Here is a 22015-nt window from a genome sequence, read left to right as displayed (position 1 = left end):
GCGAGAAGAGGGCTGGTTCAGAACATGTGCCACTTGTACGACCTTTTTTGCTCACTAAGCAAATCACTTGGTCATTAAGCAAATCCAGTTTCTCCCCCTTAATTTTGCTTGTTGGAAGCCTCCCGGGAAGGTTCCAAATTGTGATCATGTGACCCCAGGATGCCGAAACAGTCATAAATACACGCCAAGTTACCAAGTGCACAGATTTCGGGTTGGGGACACTGCCATAGTGGCGAAGTGGGAGAACCGGTTGCAAATAATATTTTTCAGCATAATTGTAATTTTTGAACAGTATTTACAGGAATGGTATATATATATATATATATATATATATATATATATATATATTCAAATTGCTAATAAAGAATTTTGGGAGGCTGATATGGCCATTTCGAACTCTTTATGTTCTCATCAGTCAGTCATACCCTTTATCTGAGATTCGAACCTGGGCTGATTATATATTAGGCAGTTGTTTTTAACTTGCTGAGCCACAGGTTCTTTCTCTCTTTTTATTAGCTGGAAGGCAAGGCAAATATATGTTAAGTATTTGTCAAGGCTTTTTGAAAGCACCTTGCTAATTAACTCTTTCATTCCTGTATTGGCCTGTCTCAAGGTTTATCCACAGGATATAGTCAACTATGACAGCTCATTATTTGTGCAAATTATTCAAATTGCTAATGAAGAATTTTGGGAGGCTGATATGGCCATTTCGAACTCTTTATGTTTTCATCAGTCAGTCATACCCTTTATCTGAGATTCGAACCTGGGCTGATTGTATCCAAATACTTAACATATATTTGCCTTGCCTTCCAGCTAATAAAAAGAGAGAAAGAACCTGTGGCTCAGCAAGTTAAAAACAACTGCCTAAGATACAATATATATGTTGTTAGTTGCGAAGTCGTGTCCGACCCATCGCAACCCCATGGACAACGTTCCTCCAGGCCTTCCTGTCCTCTACCATCTTCTGAGTCCATTTAAGCTCACGCCTACTGCTTTAGTGACTCCATCCAGCCACCTCATTCTCTGTCGTCCCCTTCTTCTCTTGCCTTCAACCTTTCCCAGCATTTGAGTTTTGTGTGTGTGTGTGTGTGTGTATTTGTGTGTATGTGTATGTATGTATTTGTGTGTACACAGACACAGACACACACAGACACAGACACACACACACACACACACACTCTATGCTTGTTGCCTACTTCAGCACCTTTTGAGCACCAGGGACCGGTTCCGCAGACCAGAGAGGGTGTGGTTTTTGCCTGCTGTCTGCATCCTACAGATGGGGCTTCGCTTGTTCGTGTGGATGGTTTCTGGCATGCTGTGGACTGGTGCTGGTGTCAGTCCATGGCCCGGGGATTGGCAACCCCTGGCCTACTTAACAATTTCTGTAATTTGGACAGTGCTCAAAAATGACCCTATCCCCATTTTTCCAAAAGCTACCTGCCCTTCCTCCATGTGCCATTAGAGCTTTCTAAGAATATTATCAACCCTGGAGTCTTGTAATTCAAGCTGCTTCTGTTGAAACAAACCAGGTCAAGGAAGCTTTCGCAAGGAAACCTACCTTCTCGATTAACGTGACCAAAGCTTCCTTAGCTTTTGTGAATCTTGTTCGGCCAAAGCTTTCTGAAGCATCAAGGACAAAGTAGATATTAAGTTGGTCACTTTTGTTGTTAGCTGATGCTCCTGATAGGAAAAATAATAACAATTTAAGCCAAAGGTTAAAAAAAAACACAGGCCAGGGAACATGAGGGTGCAATCATTTGGACGTGTGTGTCACAACAAAATTATGAAATCCCAAATTATGAAAAAAAGAGAGCCATTTTGGTCTAGTGGTTAAGGCACCAGGCTAGGAAGCCGGAGACTGTGAGTTCAAGTTCCACCTTAGCCATGAAACCTGCCTCCAGAAGCGGGGTGACCTTGGACTACTAGGCACTTTCTCTCAGCCCAACCCACCTTGCAGGGATGTTGTTATGTGAGGAAAATAGGAGAAGGGAGGTCTGTTGGATATGCTTGCAGCCTTGAGTTATTTGTATGTATGTATAAATAAAATAAAATAAAATAAAATAAAATAAAATAAAATAAAATAAAATAAAATAAAATAAATAAAATAAAATAAAATAAAATAAAATAAAATAAAATAAAATAAAATAAAATAATAAAATAAAATAAAATAAAATAAAATAAAATAAAATAAAATAAAAATAAAATAAAATTCTTGCCTCCCCGTGTTAAATGCCCGTACATAAGGCAGAAGGTCTAACAGATTAACAGAATAAGAGAGTTGGAAGGGACCTGGGAGGTCATCTAGTCCAACCCCCTGCTCAGGCAGGAAACCCTATACCATTTCAGACAAATGGTTGTCTGGTCTCTTCTTAAAATCTTCCAGTGTTGGAGTATTCACCGCTTCTGGAGGCAGGTTGTTCTACTGGTTAATTGTTCTAAATGTCAGGAAGTTTCTCCTTAGTTCTAGGTTGCTTCTCTCCTTGACTAGTTTCCATCCGTTGCTTCTTGTCTTTTGGCACTTTGGAAAATAGGTTGACCCCCCCCTTTTCTTTGTGGCAGCCCCTTAGATATAGGAACACTGCTATCATATCACCCCTAGTCTTTCTTTTCTCTAGACTAGGTAAAGGTAAAGATTCCCCTGCACATGTGTGCTAGTCGTTTCCAACTCTAGGGGCCGGTGCTCATCTCTGTTTCAAAGCTGAACAGCCAGCGCTTGTCCAAGGACGTCTCCGTGGTCATGTGGCCGGCATGACTAGACGCCAAAGGCACACGGAATGCTGTTATCTTCCCACCATAGTGGTCCCTATTTTTTTACTTGCATTTTTTTACGTGCTTTTGAACTGCTAGGTTGGCAGAAGCTGGGACAACAGGCGCTCACTCTGTTATGTGGCACTCAGGATTCGACCCGCCAAACTGCCGACCTTCTGATCAACAAGCTCAGCGTCCTAACCCTCTGAGCCACCACATCCCTTTCCTAGACGTTAAAGTTAAAGGTTCCCCTGCACATGTGTGCTAGTCGTTTCCGACTCTAGGGGCCGGCGCTCATCTCTGTTTCAAAGCCAAAGAGCCAGCGCTTGTCCAAGGACGTCTCCGTGGTCATGTGGCCGGCATGACTAGATGCCAAAGGCGCACGGAATGCTGTTACCTTCCCACCGTAGTGGTCCCTATTTTTCTACTTGCATTTTTATGTGCTTTCCTAGACTAGAGATACCCAAATTCCTGCAACTGTTCTTCCTATGTTTTAGCCTCCAGCCCCGTAACCATTCTTGCCTCAACATCTTTTTTAACGTTATGGCAACCAAAACTGCATGCAATATTCCAAGTGTGGTCTTACCAAGGCATTGTAAAGTGGAACTCTACACTTCACGTGATCTTGATTCTATCCCTCTGTTAATGCAACCTAGGAATGTACTGGCTTTTTTGGCTTCTGTGCTGCATACTGGTGGCTCATATTTAAGTGATTGTCTACTAGGACTCCAAGATCTCTCTTGCAATTATTGCTATTGAGCCAGGTTGCACCTAATCTGTACCCCTACATTTGATTTTTCTTGCCTATATATAAAACCTTACTTTTCTCTACATTAAATTTCATTTTGTTAGATAGGATCTAGTGTTCAAGTCTGTTGAGATCCATCTGGATCTTGAGCCTGTCTTTTGGAGTGTTGGCTCTTCCTCCAAACATGGCAATTTTAAGGCTTGTGAATTTCATGCTGGCTGGGGAATTCTGGGAGTTGAAGTCCACAAGTCTTACAGTTGGCAAGTTTGGAGACCCTGATATAAGCCATGAGCTCTGCAGCATGACATTACTGTGCTCTTTTTCTCCTCCTAAAGATGCCCAAGGCACATCTCCCCACAGCTTGATTCTGCTTGGCTTAAGATGGGATGGAAGGAAATTCTGGCAACCTCTCAAGATCCTTTTTCAGTTGGCTTCCTGACCTGGCCCACCTCGCAAGGCTGGCAGCCAATCAGAAGTGTATTGTATTAGAATCTTCAACAAGTAGTCTGTTGTGACCCCGGCCTTGGAGGGTGCTTTATCTTCGCATGCTGACTCGGAGGATGATATGGAAGAGGAGGAAGCTGATAAGAGCAACATGCCAGAGGAGCTGACTCTCCTGGTGACTGTGGCTGACGTGCCTATGGACCTCACCCAAACAGAGGAGGAAACAAAACAGCAAGCAGAGGCTGGCAGCAGCGAGGGGGAGCCCCTATTGGATGCAAGAGAAAGACGTAGGATACGTCGTCAGCAGCAGCAACTATTGCAACATCCCAAGAGGCGTGGCCGGGAGATGTAGGGCCACACCCTACAGAGTATAAAAGGGGTGTGGCTGCACAGGAAAGGCGTGGTGAACAATTTGTTGGCGTTTTGAGTACCGTGTAATTACAAACTGTTTTTGAAATTTCTAACGTGTCTGCCTGTCTACATCTGGACTTTGAAGCTGCTGGCCATCTGCCAAAGACCTTGGAACATCACCTGGTAATTACAAAAGTGCTATATGATTCAAACCTTGTGAAAGAGTTAACTGTTAAAAGACCAGCTTCCGTTTATTCACCCTGCGTTTGTTTCTGCTGGACCTTTGAGCCTCTTTAAGGCTACTCATTGGTAGGGGACAGAACATAGTCCTTCTACCAAGGATGATAGAAAATGATATCTTTCCAATTAAAGAACAGTATAAAGTGATGTTCCAGTCTCCTAGCCTACTGCAATTACAAAAATTTAAGGGTATCGCTACCTTGACTGGCAGACAAAGCAACTTCAGCGAGGGATGGAAGGAACTTGGTCTTGATTTCTTCTTTAGAATCAAAGGTGAATGGGCCTGGGAAAGAAAAGGAGACAGTGAATTTGTTTCCCAGTATTGTTTTGTGTGTGCCTGTGTGTGTGAAGTAGAAAAAATAATAATAATACAGTAGTTCCATAATGGCAAAAAAGAGAGAAAACAATAACAGTTCTAGATTCACCTTTTCAGACGCTAAACCCATCTTTTCCCACCCTGTTTACTCACTTCGACATTCTGGTTCCGATCCACTCCAAGTTCTTGATATTTGGCAAACTCTTTCCTTAGATCCAATAAGAGACAACCCTCTCAAACACTGGTAGCGGACCTTTCTCTCTGCTTGGTACTCTGTGCCGAATTTTAGGGCACCAATTGGAATTCCTGGATTAGGACAATGGCTGGCTGAAAATGAAAGGGGGAGGAAATTACACACCGATTGATTGATTTATCTGCAAATTCAATTTTTGCACCACCACATTCCCCAGGACTCCAGGGGGCAAACAGTTAAACCAAACATCAAACGAGACAGTGCATCATCAACGTATGATAAAAATTCCTTGAGAAAACATTGGTTTTGAATTCTGTCTTTCTAGACCAGCGTTTCTCACCCTTGGCAACGTGAAAATGTGTAGACTTCAAGAATGTTAAGAATTAACAGAATCACAGAGTAGGAAGGGACCTTGGAGGTCTTCTAGTCCAACCCACTGCTCGAGCAGAAGAACTTATACCATTCCAGACAAATGGCTATCCAATCGCTTCTCAAAAGCCTCCAGTGATAGAGCACCCACAACTTCTGGAGCCAAGTCGTTCCCCTGATTCATTGTTCTGACTGTCGGGACATTTCTCCTTAGTTCTAGGTTGCTTCTCTCCTTGATTAGTTTCCATCCATTGCTTCTTGTCCTTCTTTCAGGTCCTTTGCAGAATGGTTGACTCTCTCTTCTTTGTGGCAGCTCCTTAGATAATGTGTGTTGAAGACCACATATCTTAGAGTTGCCAAAGTTGAGAAACAAATCTTTGAGCTATGATTGGATTATGCTATTTCTTTGACATTATACTTTCTGTGAGCATTGTTGGGGAGCATTGTTGAGTTCTTGATGCTTGTCACCTTGCTCTTCTTCGCCTGTAAATGTTACTTGAATGTCTATACTAGATAAACATCAGCTGACCCCTCTAACTGTCTGCTGTTTTTGAGTCCAGATATTCCTCAATTTACAACTGGTTGCTTAAGGATCATTCAAACTTAAGATGTAGCCTCCCAAAACCCATTTAAGATCTGTTTTCAAAGTTACAGTGGTCTTCATTGTGTCCCTGTCACATGATCATATTTTGGGTGCTTGGCAACCAGCTCACCTTTGTGGCTGTTTGTAGCATCCTGTGGTTATGTAGCTGCAATTGAGACTGTTTTTTGCCAGTTTCAGCATTTACTTCCAATTTCTGGCAAAAAAAAATACCCATTGGGGAACAAAGTGAGGAAGAAATGCTTATTTTTTTAATTTTATTTTAATTCCATTTATATCCCGCCCTTCTCCGAAGACTCAGGGCGGCTTACAAGCTTAGCAGTAGCCTTCATTCTATGTATATGCCTACTTATTAGGGCTTTCACACACACACCCAAGCGGCATTATTACAAAGTCAGCTTAATTGCCCCCAGCAATCTGGGTCCTCATTTTACCTACCTCGGAAGGATGGAAGGCTGAGTCAACCTTGAGCCTGGTGGGATGCGAACCTGCACTAATTGCAGGCAGTTGGTGTTACTTAAGGGGGCATTAGCCCACTGCTCCACCAAGGCTCTATCTGCATAGACCTCTGAGGATAAGGTCAAGATGGCGGACAGTGATACAAGTGCTGACCCGCTGGCTTATCCAGTAGCAAAAAAGTCTGTTAGAATCTGCCAAGAAGGATGCAGCAGTCAGAGGAAAATTATGTTCAGATCATTAATACATTCTTCAAAGGGAATCCCAAAGGTGCTTTTCCAAAAGGCAATGAACTTTCTTGGCTTTTTTTAATACAATAACAGAGTTGGAAGGGATCTTGTAGGTCATATAGTCCAACCCCTTGCCTAAGCAGGAGTCCCTACACCATTTCTGACAAATGGCAGTCCACTCTTTTCTTGAAAACTTCCAGTGATGAAAGTCCCACAACATCTAAAGGCCAGCTGTTCCATTGATTGATTGTTCTCACTGTCAGAAAATTCCTCCTTATTTCCAGGTTGAATCTCTCCTTGCTCAGTTTCCATCTGTTATTCCTTGTCTGGCCTTCAAGTGCTTTGCAAAATAGGTTGACCCCTCCTCTCTGAGACAGCCCCTCAAATATTGGAACACTGCTATCATGTCTCTCCTGGTTCTTCTCTTCACTAGACTAGCCACGCCCAGTTCCTGCAAACGTTCTTCATAGGTCAGTGGTCGCGAACCTATGGCACGCGTGCCAGAGGCGGCACTCAGAGCCTTCTCTGTTTGCACACACGCTACTGCTGCCAGCAGCAGGTCCATCAGGCTGCCACCGCCGCCTGGAGCAGGAGCCCCAGCCAGCACAAAGGAGGTGAAGCGGCCGATTAGCAAGCTTGAGTAGAGGTGGTAGAGCAGAGATTCCCCAACCATTGTCGATTGGTGGATTGGAAGAAAAGGGAGGGGGAAGCATTTTACATGCGTGCATAAGCGCACGGGGCCGCAAGCACCCACACGCTGCAAATGGGGCGGGGCTAGTGCCTGCGTGATACTCACTAGCCCTGCCCCATTCTTGCATGGTGCTGTGTCTTGTATCTGCACCCTGCGGTTGGGCGGCGGCGGCCATTTTGCGCCTTGCAGTACAGTAGCTCATTTTTGCACGTCCAGTTTTTGCATGCCAGAGGTGGCACTCAGAGGTGCCTCTCTGCTGCTCCCCTGAGGGCACCACAATGCTTATGCGGCCCTGGCACTTTGTGATAAATAAGTGGGTTTTGGGTTGCGGTTTGGGCACTCGATCTCTAAAACGTTTGCCATCACTGTCATAGGTTTTAGTCTCCAGTCCCCTAATTGTCTTTGTTGCTCTTCTCTGCACTTTTTCTAGAGTCTCAACATCTTTTTTTATAGAGTGGAGACCAAAACTGGTTGCAGTATTCTAGATGTGGTCTTACTAAGGCTTTATAGAGTGGTATTAGTACCTCATGATTTTCTTTGGAAACATTTCGCTTCTCATCCAAGAAGCTTCTTTAGTTCCGTTCAGAAGCACCTTTGGTACAACCATGACCTAGATCAGGGGTCTTCAAACTTAGGCCTTCTATGACTTGTGGACTTCAACTCCCAGAATTCCTCAGCCAGTGTGTCTGGCTGAGGAATTCTGGGAGTTGAAGTCCACAAGTCATAAAAGGGCCAAGTTTGAAGACCCCTCACCTAGATGATTGAGAATTTACATTTAGATAGCCATTTCCCCAAAGGGAAGAAACGGTAGACCTTGATCACAAATGATTGTCAGACTCACTTCCATCATCACACATGGCTGTTTCTCCACTCCATTTCCCGTTGGGGAGACAGGTACGAATCTGGGAGCCCCTCAGAGTGTATCCATTATAGCAAGTGAACCTCAGCTCCTGGTTTATGTCGTAAAATTTCTGTAAGTTCTCGACAGCGCCATTCTCAAATTCTACAGGCTTGACACATCGGACGGCTGGATGGAAGAGAAAATATCAGTAAATTTTTCTCCATATCTTATCCAATCCCAGCTCCCTCTCCTTCCAGTTCCACCATTCACAATCATTCTGGCCTTGCTTATCTGAGACACTTGTGAAGCCACAATTAATTCCATAGACTATGACATGCCTAGAAGCAACAGTGAAGGAAGTAATGAGAGGAAGGAACAAATATCCCTACAGGTTATCCTCAACTTACAACCATTTGTTTAGAGAGCTGTGGTGGTGCAGTGGTTAGAATACTGTCAACGCTGCTAACCTTGAATGTTCCCGCTTTGACAACTGATGAAAATGCAGCCATTTTCTCTACTCTTTTAACATGCTTTTTCTTGCTTTAGAAATTAGGTGCAGCAGAGAGGTTGGAGTGTAAGCTCAGGTAGCCATAACATAATGCTGTGGTGGGAACCCAAGGACAAGCTGATAACGTTTTGGCGGGCTGTGGAGCTAAGGAGAAATCCCGTGCTTTAAGCTAATTGGGGAATGTGATTTATGACAGTTTATTAGGGGGTGGGAATTGCACTTTGTTATTTTGTATCGGGGGAAAGGGAATTTAGTTTTTGGGTTCAACTATGTAGTGCCGATACTTTGTTTCCCGAATAAAAGATTCTTTAAGGAAAACAATGCCTTGAAGTTCTTTTGAAGGATTTCCTCTATTGGAACCATAACAAATACAGTATTGCAGGCAAACTCTGCCCACTGCCAGAAGTTTGATCCTGTCCAGCTCAAACATCCTGTTAGATGTTTTTTGTGCCAGCCATGGCAGTTCCCCAAAAAGGTCATCAGATGGGACCAAAGATGCCTCTGGTGGGTCAGAGGTCCCCGGCCCCTGCAGCCCCATTGGAGAGAGTTAATTGATAAGGGAGGGGCTGAGGACCCCCATAAAAACCTCTGCTCAGGGGCTACTTCTCTCTGCTCTCTTTCTTCTCTCTTCTGCTTGCTTGCTTGCTGATCCATGAGCTCAATCCAGGCATGGATGCCTCCGTGCCAGGGAACTCTTTCTATTTACTTTATCGTTAAATAAAGCTTTGACTGATTGCATCCCTGCGTGCTGCTTTTTACTTGGAAGTACCTTAACGAACCATTGATCTCGTGAGGCCATCTCACATTAACAACTGCAGAGATTCACTTAAGAACTATGGCAAGAATGGTTGTCAAATGGAACAAAACTCACTTAACAAATATCTTGCTTAGCAACAGACGTTTTGGGCTCAGTTGTGGTTGTAAGTCAAGGACTACTTGTATTGCCAACTTGTAGGTCTTTGGAAGCATGACTTTCCCCTGACCTGCAGAACACCCTACCCATCTCGGGGAAATTGGGACACGGTGAAGTCAAGCGATGATGATAACATGGGTGCAGCAGAGAAGTGTGACTCTAGCAATAACAATAGCAATAGCATTTAGACCAGGAGTCTTCAAACGTGGCCCTTTTATGACTTGTGGACTTCAACTCCCAGAATTCCTCCCAATTCTGGGAGTTGAAGTCCACAAGTCATAAAAGGGCCACGTTTGAAGACCCCTGATTTAGACTTATATACTGCCCCCTACATAGCACTCTCTGGGTGGTTTACGATGCAACCCTTATTTGCATAATGCCCCCAACAATCCAGCTCCTCATTTTGCTGACCTCAAAAGGATGGAAATCTGCATCGACCTCAAGTTGGTCAGGATCGAACTCCAGACTGTAGGCAGAGTTTGTCTACAACACTGCATTTAACCACTGTGCCAACCAGACTTCTTTTCATTCATTTATCAAACATAGATACTGCCCCCTCAGGCTCTTAAAGAGTGACTCTGGGCGGTTCACAAATAAAAGCATGACAACCACATAAAAACACAATACGTGTGAAGTTGAGGGAAATGGGAGCCAAATAAAAACACGGATAGAATAAGTTAAAAATCAAACGGTGGTGGGAGTGCTTCAGGGTTGCAGGCTGCTTTCCCGCTTTTAGCGTTGTTGTTGTTGTTCCTTTTATTCTGTCCTATATTGTTTTATCGGTTATAAGCCTCCCAGAGTTGTTTTTAAGACAGGCGGCTTTATAAACTGTTTTCAGTAGATAAAAGTAAACATACTTTCGCACTTTGAATAAACCTTGAGCTGCTAGTGACTCCCACAGTTTTTTATACAATTAGAAGAGGCCTTCGGTGAGAAACCCAGGACTTGGTTGGCATAGCGTACAAGCGGAAGAGGGGAGATGTCATACCATGCCTCCCTGTTGAGAAATGAACCAACGTGTACCTTGACACACAGCCTGCTCGACAATCCCGCCGTCCCTGCCCTTCAAGGGACTCCAATGGTTGTCATCCTTACAAAACCGGAATTGCGTCGGATGTGGATACTGTCCCTGAGGACACTCATAGATCAATGTGGTTCCATCTTCCAGTAGAGTAGAATTGCCTCCTATGATCTCAGCAGCCTTAGGATCACACGAACCAGCAACTGTATCTAGAGAAGGAAGCAGAGTGGAAAGTTGGGAGGGGAGCACAACGGTGAAGAAGCTAGATTGGTCCTGATAAAAGCCAGATTCAGCTCCACCCTTGACCATGGAGCTCTTTGTGACATAGGTAGTCCTCAACTTATGACCAAAATTATGACCAAAAATTTCTGTTGCTAAGCGAGGCATTTATTTTTTTTTATTTTAATTCCATTTATATCCCGCCCTTCTCCGAAGACTCAGGGCGGCTTACAAGCTTAGCAGTAGCCTTCATTCTATGTATATGCCTGCTTATTAGGGCTTTCATACACCCCCCAAGCGGCATTCTTACAAAGTCAGCTTATTGCCCCCAACAATCTGGGTCCTCATTTTACCTACCTCGGAAGGATGGAAGGCTGAGTCAACCTTGAGCCTGGTGGGACTCGAACCTGCACTAATTGCAGGCAGCTGGTGTTACTTAAGGAGGCATTAGCCCACTGCTCCACCATTTTACAAACTTTCTTGCCATAGCTGTTAAGTGAATCACTGCAATTTGGTCACAGAGTTGTTAAGTGAATCTGGCTTCCCCATTGACTTTGCTTGTAAGAAGGTTGCAAAAGGTGATCACATGATCTCGGGATATGGGCCAGTTTCAATATGAGCCAGTTGCCAAGCATCTGAATTTTGATCACCTGACCATGGGGATACTGCAATGGATGTAAGTGTGAAACACAGTCCTAAGTCCCTTTTTTCAGTGCCATGGTAACTTTGAACAGTCACTAAATGTTGTAAGTCGAGGACTCCTTGTGTTTACTTTTTTATATGCAACGAAGAAGCAATACAGAAACCAGAAATAATGGAGACAATGCCTCTGAATTTGTGCTGAATTTGCGGTGTGCTGCAGCTGCCAAAAAAGCCAACACAGTGCTAGGCTGCATTAACAGAGGGACAGAATCAAGATTACATAAAGTGTTAATACCACTTTACAATGCCTTGGTAAGGCCACACTTGGAATACTGCATCCAATTTTGGTCACCATGATGTAGAAAAGATGTTGAGAGATTAGAAAGGGTACAGAGAAGAGCAACAAAGATGATCAGGGGACTGGAGGCTAAAACATATGAGGAACGGTTGCTGGAATTGGGTATGTGTAGTTTAATGAAGAGAAGGACTAGGGGAGACATGATAGCAGTGTTCTAATATCTCAGGGGCTGCCACAAAGAAGAGGGAGTCAAGCTATTCTGCAAAACACAGGAAGACTAGAAGCAATGAATGAAAATTAATCAAGGAAAGAAGCAATCTAGAACTAAGAAGAAATTACCTGATAGTTCGAACAATTAATCAGTGGAGCAACTTGCCTCCAGAAGTTGTGAATGGTCAACATTGGAAGTTTTTAAGAAGAGACTGGACAACCATTTGTCTGAAATGGTATAGGGTTTCCTGCCTGAGCAGGGGGTTGGATTAGATGACCTCCAAGGTCCCTTCCAACTATTCTATTCTATTCTATTCTATTCTATTCTATTCTATTCTATTCTATTCTATTCTATTCTATTCTATTCTATTCTATTCTATTCTATTCTATTCTATTCTATTCTATTCTATTCTATTCAGAATTCTAGTCCTGGAAGAATATTGGGAATCTTGCCTTTTATTATTGCCCTGTACACCGCCCTGAGTCCTTCGGGAGAAGGGCGGTATAGAAATTAAATTATTATTATTATTATTATTAATTATTATTATTTAATTTTATTACATTTTAAGTGTTGTTATGATCGTGATATTGTTTTGATTGTTGTTATATGCTCCCCAGAAGCCCATTTTTGCCTCCTGGCTTTCTTGGCACCCCATTCAGCAACCAGACACAGTTCCTAGGCACACATTCCGTTAAAGGGAAGAGTTGTTTACGTAAATCCTAACAACAAGGCCATCGAAGTAGCAGAGAGAAAGGTAACAGGAAGAAAACAAGCAGTTAACCATAGATAAGAACTTTAGAGGTGAATTCTGGTCAAGAAGTACAAAGTCAAGCCAAAGAATTCCAAGGAAGAGACAAGGTCTTAGTTGGTTTACGATCCTTGGGATTATAAATAATTGGATTCAAAACAAGAGTCATAGTCCCTGTAATGTATTGGGATTTACTTGAACTGCTTTCACGTGTCTTTTGAATGCTGCTTAAGGTTGCTCAATTGGTGTGTCTGTGTAATGGTCACTGTCTTGCCAGACAAGCTGTCTCCAAGAAGATCATTGGAGGATTTGGGGTGGGAATGGGTTCCTTTCAACCCGTGGTGGCGAACCTGTTGTGTAATGGGTTCGTTGCACAGGAATGAAGACGAGGCGAGTGAGTTCAGCAAAGAGCATGGTTTATTTCTTGCAGGATCTGAACTAGAGAACAGGGCTGCAGCTGCAGCAATTTATACCCTGGCCCCTAGGCGGAGGCCAATAGGTTTGAAGCAACCTATTGCTGCCTAGGGGCAACCAATAGCAGCGCTGGAGACGGGTTGTCTGAGATGCTGGGAGCCGTTAACTAGCTCCTTGCTCTCGCAACCTACCAGCCATTACCACATGGTGTTAACAAGCAAGCCCAATACATTACACCCCTCCCCCCCTTAGAACGAACAACACTATAGCAACAATAGTAATTACAGCAATACACTTTACAAAGACTTAACAATGGTATGAATAGGTTCCACTTAGCAGCACAATAAAGTACTTACAACATTATAGCTCCATTGTCCATTGCAATCTTGTCAGCATTAAGTACAAGGTACATACAACATTATAGTTTTATTATTACATACCAAAATCTTTCAGATAAGCAGGAAGTTTGTGTGGCCTTGTGGAATGCCTGGGGGACCCAGTAACGTCCTGGGTCCGGATTACTTATGGGAGCACCTGCTGCCAGCGTCATCTTCCCTTCGTCCTGTGCGCTCCCACAGAGAGGGCCTCCTCAGGGTGCCATCAGTCAGAGAGTGTGGGCTTGCGGCCCCCAGGGGGAGAGCATTCTCTGTGGGTGCGCCAGCCCTTTGGAATCAATTACCCGTTGAGCTCCGGATGGCTCCCGACCTTCGCTCTTTCCGCTGTGATCTGAAAACCTATTTATTTGAACACGCCGGCCTGGTTTAAGGGTTTGGGGTATTTTTAATTATTTATTGTTAGGGCTTAATTTAATTTTACTTTTAACTTTTGTAAACTTTTGTAGTGTTTTTATTGCCCTGTACACCCCCCTGAGTCCTTTGGGAGAAGGGCGGTATAGAAATTAAATTATAGAAATTATAGAAATAGCTATAAAGCTGATAAAGAGAGGAGAAGGAATCCCCACAATCTCTCTTCAATATTTTCATTTTCCCCTCCCCCCACCAAAAAAAATACTGATAAAAGTTTGGGTTCCCACCCTTTTCAGCCCCTTCATGGATTACTGCCTTGTCATGGCGAAGGGGCTTGCGTAATTCAATGAAGCTATGAGCTATGCCATGCAGGGTCATAGCAGAGAGTTCTGACAAAACATGATCCACTGGAGAAGGAAATGGCAAACCACTCCAGTATCTTTGCCATGAAAACCCTATGGACAGTACCAAAAGGCAAAACGATATGATGCTGCAAGATGAGCCCCTCAGGTCGGAAGGCATCCAATATGCTACTGGGGAAGAGCAGAGGGCTAGTACTAGTAGCGCCAGAGAGAATGAAGCGACTGGGCCAAAGCCGAAAGGACACTCAGCTGTGGATGTGTCTGGTGGTGAAAGGAAAGTCCGATGCTGTAAAGACTTTTTCTCCATAGGAACCTGGAATGTAAGATCCATGAATCAAGGAAAGCTGGACGTGGTCAAACAAGAGATGACAAGACTGAACATCGATATCTTAGGTATCAGTGAACTAAAATGGACAGGAATGGGTGAATTTAATTCAGATGACCATCAGGTATACTACTGCGGGCAAGAATCCCTCAGAAGAAATGGAGTAGCCTTCATAGTCAATAAAAGAGTAGGAAAAGCAATACTGGGATACAATCCTCAAAATGACAGAATGATCTCAGTTCGAATCCAAGGCAAACCATTCAATATCACAGTAGTCCAAGTCTATGCCCCAACCACCGGTGCTGAAGAGGATGAAATTGACCAGTTCTATGAAGCCCTACAGCAACTTATAGAACTAACACCAAAAAAGATGTTCTTATCATCATGGGGGATTGGAATGCTAAAGTAGGAAGCCAAAAGATAACTGGAATAACAGGCAAGTTTGGCCTTGGAGCACAAAATGAAACAGGGCACAGGCTGATAAAATTTTGTCAAGAGAATACGATGGTCATAGCAAACACTCTTTTCCAACAACCCAAGACACATGGACATCACCAGACGGTCAACACAGAAATCAGATTGACTATATGCTCTGCAGCCAAAGATGGAGAAGCTCTATACAGTTAGTAAAAACAAGACCAGGAGCTGACTGTGGCTCAGACCATGAGCTTCTTGTTGCAAAGTTTAGGCTTAAATTAAAGAAAGTAGGGAAAAGCGCTAGGCCACTCTGGTATGAATTAAATCATATCCCTGTTGAATATACAGTAGAGGTGACAAATAGATTTAAGGAATTAGATCTGATAGAGTGCCTGAAGAACTATGGACAGAGGTTCGCAACATTGTACAAGAGGTAGCAACCAAAACCATCCCAAAGAAAAAGAAATGCAAGAAAGCAAAATGGCTGTCTGAGGAAGCTTTGCAAATAGCTGAGGAAAGGAGGGAAGCGAAAGGCAAGGGAGAAAAAGAAAGATATGCCCAATTGAATGCAGAATTCCAGAGAATAGCTAGAAGAGATAAGAATGCCTTCTTAAATGAACAGTGCAAAGAAATAGAAGAAAACAATAGAATAGGGAGGACCAGAGATCTTTTCAAGAAAATTGGAGAGATGAAGGGAACATTTCAAGCAAAAATGGGCATGATAAAGGACCAAAATGGCAGGGACCTAACAGAGGCAGAAGAGATTAAGAAGAGATGGCAAAATTACACAGAAGAACTATACAAGAACTATACAAGAATGAGCTTAACGTCCCTGATAATCACAATGAGGTGGTCACTGACCTCGAGCCAGACATCCTAGAATGTGAAGTGAAGTGGGCCTTAGAAAAACTGAGCAACAACAAAGCTCGTGGAGGTGACAGTATTCCAGCTGAGCTATTCAAAATCTTAAAAGATGATGCAGTAAAAGTGCTACACTCAATTTGTCAGCAAATTTGGAAAACTCAACAGTGGCCACAGGATTGGAAAAGATCAGTTTACATTCCAATTCCAAAGAAAGGCAGTGCGAAAGAATGTTCAAACTATCGCACCATTGCACTCATTTCTCATGCTAGTAAAGTTATGCTTAAAATTCTACAAGCTAGACTCCAGCAGTATGTGGATCGAGAACTACCAGAAGTACAGGAAGGATTTCGAAGAGGCAGAGGAACTAGAGATCAAATTGCCAACATACGCTGGATCATGGAGAAGCTAGAGAGTTCTGGAAAAACATCTACTTCTGCTTCATTGACTATGCTAAAGCCTTTGGTTGTGTGGATCATAACAAACTGTGGCAAGTTCTTAAAGAGATGGGCGTACCAGACCATCTTATTTGTCTGTTGAGAAACCTATATGTGGGCCAAGAAGCAACAGTGAGAAGTGGACACGGAACCACTGATTGGTTCAAAATTGGGAAAGGAGTCCGGCAAGGCTGTATACTGTCGCCTTGCCTATTTAACTTATATGCAGAGCACATCATGAGAAAGGCAGGGCTAGATGAATCAAAAGTTGGAATTAAGATTGCCGGAAGAAACATCAACAACCTAAGATATGCAGATGATACCACTCTAATGGCAGAAAGTGAAGAGGAACTAAAGAGCCTCTTGTTGTGGGTGAAGAAGGAGAGTGCAAAAGTTGGCTTGAAACTTAACATCAAGAAAACCAAGATCATGGGACTAATTTTTTAAAAAAATGTATTGTAAAACTTTTCAATTAAAAAAAAGATAAATAAGAAAAAAAAGAAGAAAAAAACAATATAAAAAAAGACGGGATCTAACAGAGTTACATTTCAATCCTATATAAAGCATTCCCATTTCAACCCCCTCCCCTCATCCATTTGGTCAGGCTCCCATCATTTACTTAGGTGTCAGGCCCTTTCATGGGAAAGGGAACTCTCCTTGTGTTTATTGCTATTGCTTCTTCCTTTTCAGTTGTAAATGGAGATGCGATCCAGATCTCTCTCTCTCCCCCTGTCCCCAGACAGATCAAAAGCTTCCCTGGTCTTTGAAGACAGCCTATTGCGATCTGAGTAACCATCCTCTTCCCCCCCCCCCCTCGGAGAGATGGCAGAATCCCCAGAATAAGCACAATATTCTACCCATACATTTATGAAATGTGATATAAATGGATTCTGACACAGTCCTTGGTATTCTGGTCAATTGTTGGGCAGCCATGTGATCACCTGATTGTTATTTGGGCACTTGGCAACTGGTTTACAATGATGACCTGTTGCAGTGCCCCACAATTACGTGATTGGTGCTTGCAAGCTTCACTGCCAGCTTCCTCCGCAAGTAAGGGGGGGGAGTTGTGGGATGGAGTTAAATGACAGCAGATGGGACTGGAGGGATTGCTGTCATTAAGCAAGGCAGGAGTGCTTTACGACCACATACCTTAGAAAATCTTAACCCCGTTGCCATCGTTAAGCTGAGGATCACCTGTCTGGAGCAGAGGAGATGCCTAGACACAGGGCTTTTTTTCTCATAGAACGCTCAGAACAGAGTTCCGGCACCTTTTTTGGATGGAACCTTGTAGGGTAGGCAAGGCGGGTTGTATGACATGTGTGAGTTCCGGCACCTTTTTCTTTTACAAAAAAAGCACTTGCTAAAAGAATCTTATTGAAAAGTTGGAAAGACGATATTATTTCAGAAATCGAGAAACCATTGTCAGAAATGAACGACCTCTTTGTTTTGGAAAAGGGAAGACTTTCTGTTTGATCAAAAGATGCAGCAACGTGTGTTCCTGTAGCAGAGATGGGATGGTAGTTTGCAATAATATTTAGCACCGTTCATATTACAGGGATGAATTCATTAATAAACGGGTGGCTATTGATAAGTATAAAATGTAATGAATCTGGCTTTGCTTGTCAGAAGGTGGCAAAAGGGGATTGTGTGACCACCTGGGACACCGCAACCATCAAGTGTTCTAATTTTGATCATGTGACCATGGGAGGCTGCAACAGTTGCAAGTGTGAAAAACGGTCATAAATCTGTTGTAACTTCAAACAGTTACTAAACAAATGGCTGTAAGTTGAGGACCAACTGTAAAAAAAAAGAGATTGTATGGATCAAATCATATCTGATTACATAGCAAATGTTTTAAAACAAGCCACCCAATCCAAGCTGGCAGCTCTTTCTTCTTGGGCAGGTACTGACTTGTCTCACACTTCTCTGCCAGGACAAATGTCACAATGTTGACATAATTTTCAGATGGGGAAATTCCCCCACCAGAGAGAGATAATCAGTTATTAAGGTCAGGGTCCTTTATTTTCAGTCAACTTTTAATCTAGACCAGTGTTTCTCAACCTTGGCCACTTCAAGATCTGTGGACTTCAACACCCAGAATTCAGGGTGTTCAAATCCACCCATCTTAAAGCAGGGGTCTTCAAACTTGGCCCTTTTATGACTTGTGGACTTCAACTCCCAGAATTCCTCAGCCAGGCACGGCTTGGGTTGAAACTTAACATTAAGAAAACCAAGATCATGGCATCCGGCCCTCTCAATTCCTGGCAAATAGATGAGGAAGAAATGGAGGTAGTGACAGATTTTATTTTCCTGGGCTCCAAGATCACTGCAGTTGGGGACTGTAGCCAAGAAATTAAAAGATGCTTGATCCTCGGGAGGAAAGTCATGGCAAATCTAGACAGCACACTAAAAAGCAGAGACATCACCCTGTCAACAAAAGTGTGTATAGTCAAGGCTATGGTCTTCCCAGTTGCAATGTATGGCTGTGAAAGTTGGACCATAAGAAAGGCTGAGCGCCAAAGAATTGAGGCCTTTGAACTGTGGTGCTGGAGAAGACTCCTGCGAGTCCCTTGGACTGCAAGGCGATCAAACCGGTCAGTCCTAGAGGAGATCAACCCTGACTGCTCTTTAGAAGGCCAGATCCTGAAGTTGAAACTCAAATACTTTGGCCACCTAATGAGAAGGAAGGACTCCCTGGAGAAGAGTACGGCAAGGCTGTATACTGTTGCCCTGCCTATTTAACTTATAAGCAGAGCACATCATGAGAAAGGCAGGGCTAGATGAATCAAAAGTTGGAATTAAGATTGCCGGAAGAAATATCAACAACCTAAGATATGCAGATGATACCACTCTAATGGCAGAAAGTGAAGAAGAACTAAAGAGCCTCTTGTTGCGAGTGAAGAAGGAGAGTGCAAAACTTGGGTTGAAAACATTAAGAAAACCAAGATCATGGCATCCGGCCCTCTCAATTCCTGGCAAACAGATGAGGAAGAAATGGAGGTAGTGACAGATTTTATTTTCCTGGGCTCCAAGATCACTGCAGATGGGGACTGTAGCCAAGAAATTAAAAGACCCTTGCTCCTCGGGAGGAAAGCCATAGCAAATCTAGACAGCATACTGAAAAACAGAGACATCACCCTGTCAACAAAAGTGCACATAGTCAAGGCTATGGTCTTCCCAGTTGCAATGTATGGCAGTGAAAGTTGGACCATAAAAAAGGCTGAGCGCCAAAGAATTGAGGCCTTTGAACTGTGCTGCTGGAGAAGACTCCTGCGAGTTCCTTGGACTGCAAGGCGATCAAACCGGTCAGTCCTAGAGGAGATCAACCCTGGCTGCTCTTTAGAAGGCCAGATCATGTAGCTAAAACTCAAATACTTTGGCCACCTAATGAGGAGGAAGGACTCACTGGAGAAGAGCCTAATGCTGGGAAAGATTGAGGGCTATAGAAGAAGGGGACGACAGAGAACGAGGCGGCTGAATGGAGTCACTGAAGCAGTAGGTGTGAGCTTAAATGGACTCCAGAAGATGGTAGAGGACAGGAAGGCCATAGGGTCGCGATGGGTTGGAGACGACTTTGCAGCTAACAACATCAACAACCCTTTTCAGATCATTGCATGTCAAAATTGTCTCTCTACTCCAGGAACAGGGCAAACTCAAAGCAGAGCAATCTTTGGATACAACATTCCTTAAGACATCTCTGAAATATTGTAGTAGAACTGCTACTTCTACTGGTGAGAGTTCCCAGCTTTAGGTCTTATCTGAAATACTGTAGGTATGTTATAGATGCTCTTTCCAAATGACTTCCACAGTGGGTATATAGTAGTCAATTCCCAAACCATTTATCAAACAAACCTTTGGGGCTGCATCCACTCGCTGTTTTATTTTTGAAGAATGGAGGTCTACATGAGGCTTCCAAGCATTATTCAAATTACAGTTTATGCTGGGAGGGGGGGGTCGAGTGCTTGAAGAGTAGGTTCCTTCCTATTCATTTTTTTTAAATTAAAACAATGTAATAAAATTAGGAAGGGCAGGGAATTGTGTTCACATGTCTACAGTTACTTGTGGTCTTCTTCTTCTTCTTCTTCTCCTCCTCCTCCTCCTCCTCCTCCTCCTCCTCCTCCTCCTCCTCCTCCTCCTCCTCCTCCTCCTCCTCCTCCTCCTCCTTCTTCTTCTTCTTCTTCTTCTTCTTCTTCTTCTTCTTCTTCTTCTTCTTCTTCTTCTTCTTCTCCTTCTTCTCCTTCTCCTCCTCCTCCACCTTCCTCTTCCTTCCTTTTCCTCCTCTTCCTTTTCCTCCATCTCCTCCTCCTCCTTCTTCTCCTCCATCTCCTCCATCTCTTCCATTTCCTCCTCCTCCTCCTCCTCCTCCTCCTCCTCCTCCTCCTCCTCCTCTGTCTCCTCTATCTCCTCCTTCTCCTTCTTCTTTATTCCTCCTCCTCCTTCCTCCCCCTCCTTCCTTCTTCCTCTCCTCCTCTTTTCCTTTCTTTCAGTAGCATACAGTAACTTCTCTGGACCTTTCTCTTCACCTTATTCCCGGAAAACAACCCCGCAAGGTAGGCTGGGCTGAAAGAATACCTCAGCTCGACATGTCTGAATGAGTCTCTCCAACTGAAGTAGACTCTGTTTTCCCCCAGTCCTTGACCCACAACCCTACCTTAGTGCCACGCAACCAAATAGAAACCTCTGTTGCTTCCTCCCCACGAGATACCAAACAATGGCCAAAGGGGAATATAACAAGAATACGGAATTTTGTAGAAGGGGAAATTCACTTCTGGGACCTTTTGCATTGACTTTCTTTAAAAAAAAAAAACCTGGTGAAAGCAAACCATTTCAGTATGCAACAACCCATTTAAGGAGGCTAGAAGTGAAACTTTTGCTCTTTTAGCCCAAAAGCTTAGCAGTCTATAAGCAGGGGGAATAGGATAAAGTTTTGGGGCAACTTTGCAATCAAAGTCTGGAATATCACACCCTACCTGCAGAGAATGCAGGAATATCACACCCTACCTGCAGAGAATGCAGGAATATCACACCCTACCTGCAGAGAATGCAGGAATATCACACCCTACCTGCAGAGAATGCAGGAATATCACACCCTACCTGCAGAGAATGCAGGAATATCACACCCTACCTGCAGAGAATGCAGGAATATCACACCCTACCTGCAGAGAATGCAGGAATATCACACCCTACCTGCAGAGAATGCAGGAATATCACACCCTACCTGCAGAGAATGCAGGAATATCATACCCTACCTGCAGAGAATGCAGGAATATCACACCCTACCTGCAGAGAATGCAGGAATATCACACCCTACCTGCAGAGAATGCCACCAGGAAGAGGAGAAGGTGGGCAAATGAGCCGAGCCACTGCATTCCTGCTCTTTTTTCTTTTTACTTTCCACTCCTGCTTTTGTTATGGCAGGTCGACAGCGGTTCTGTGCTACCGTACTTATAAAAGTTTTTGGCCTTCTTCCCATCACGTGATGGACTGGCCCCTCCCTGAGAAAGCAGCCGTGGGAAATGGTAAAATAAATCCATTGATACTCATCTCAGGTGACGAAGGGTCAGCCAAGAGCTGAAATCTTGCTTGTTTGAAATTGTTTGAAATTCTAGTTAGATGGGCCAAAGGCAGACATTTTAACCTTTTTAAACCCACAAACCTCTCCTTT

At 43.5% G+C, this 22015-nt stretch overlaps 1 protein-coding gene across 2 annotated transcripts in view; it reads right to left on the bottom strand.

Moving 5' to 3' along the window:
• LOC310634341 (complement factor B-like) overlaps positions 1-21807 on the bottom strand; it is a 48569-nt gene extending 26762 nt beyond the window's left edge. The window contains exons 1-6 of one of the 2 annotated variants that reach the window (XM_083352632.1): positions 21662-21807; positions 10673-10879; positions 8229-8414; positions 5001-5174; positions 4731-4814; positions 1559-1680 (exon numbers count right to left, since the gene is read on the bottom strand). In XM_083352632.1, the coding sequence (XP_083208758.1) occupies positions 1559-1680; positions 4731-4814; positions 5001-5174; positions 8229-8414; positions 10673-10879; positions 21662-21719 (831 nt within the window). In that variant the 5' untranslated portion in view covers positions 21720-21807. Of the gene's footprint in view, positions 1-1558; positions 1681-4730; positions 4815-5000; positions 5175-8228; positions 8415-10672; positions 11069-21661 lie in introns of those variants that run through there. The other variant, XM_083352631.1, reaches the window with a different exon arrangement.
• Between the last annotated feature and the right edge of the window lie 208 nt (positions 21808-22015).

Source organism: Vipera ursinii, assembly GCF_947247035.1.
Source record: "Vipera ursinii genome assembly, chromosome: 2".
Taxonomy (NCBI): Eukaryota; Metazoa; Chordata; class Lepidosauria; order Squamata; family Viperidae; genus Vipera; species Vipera ursinii.
The sequence above is the reverse complement of the archived record's forward strand: the minus strand, read 5'-3'. Positions and strand labels throughout refer to the sequence as shown.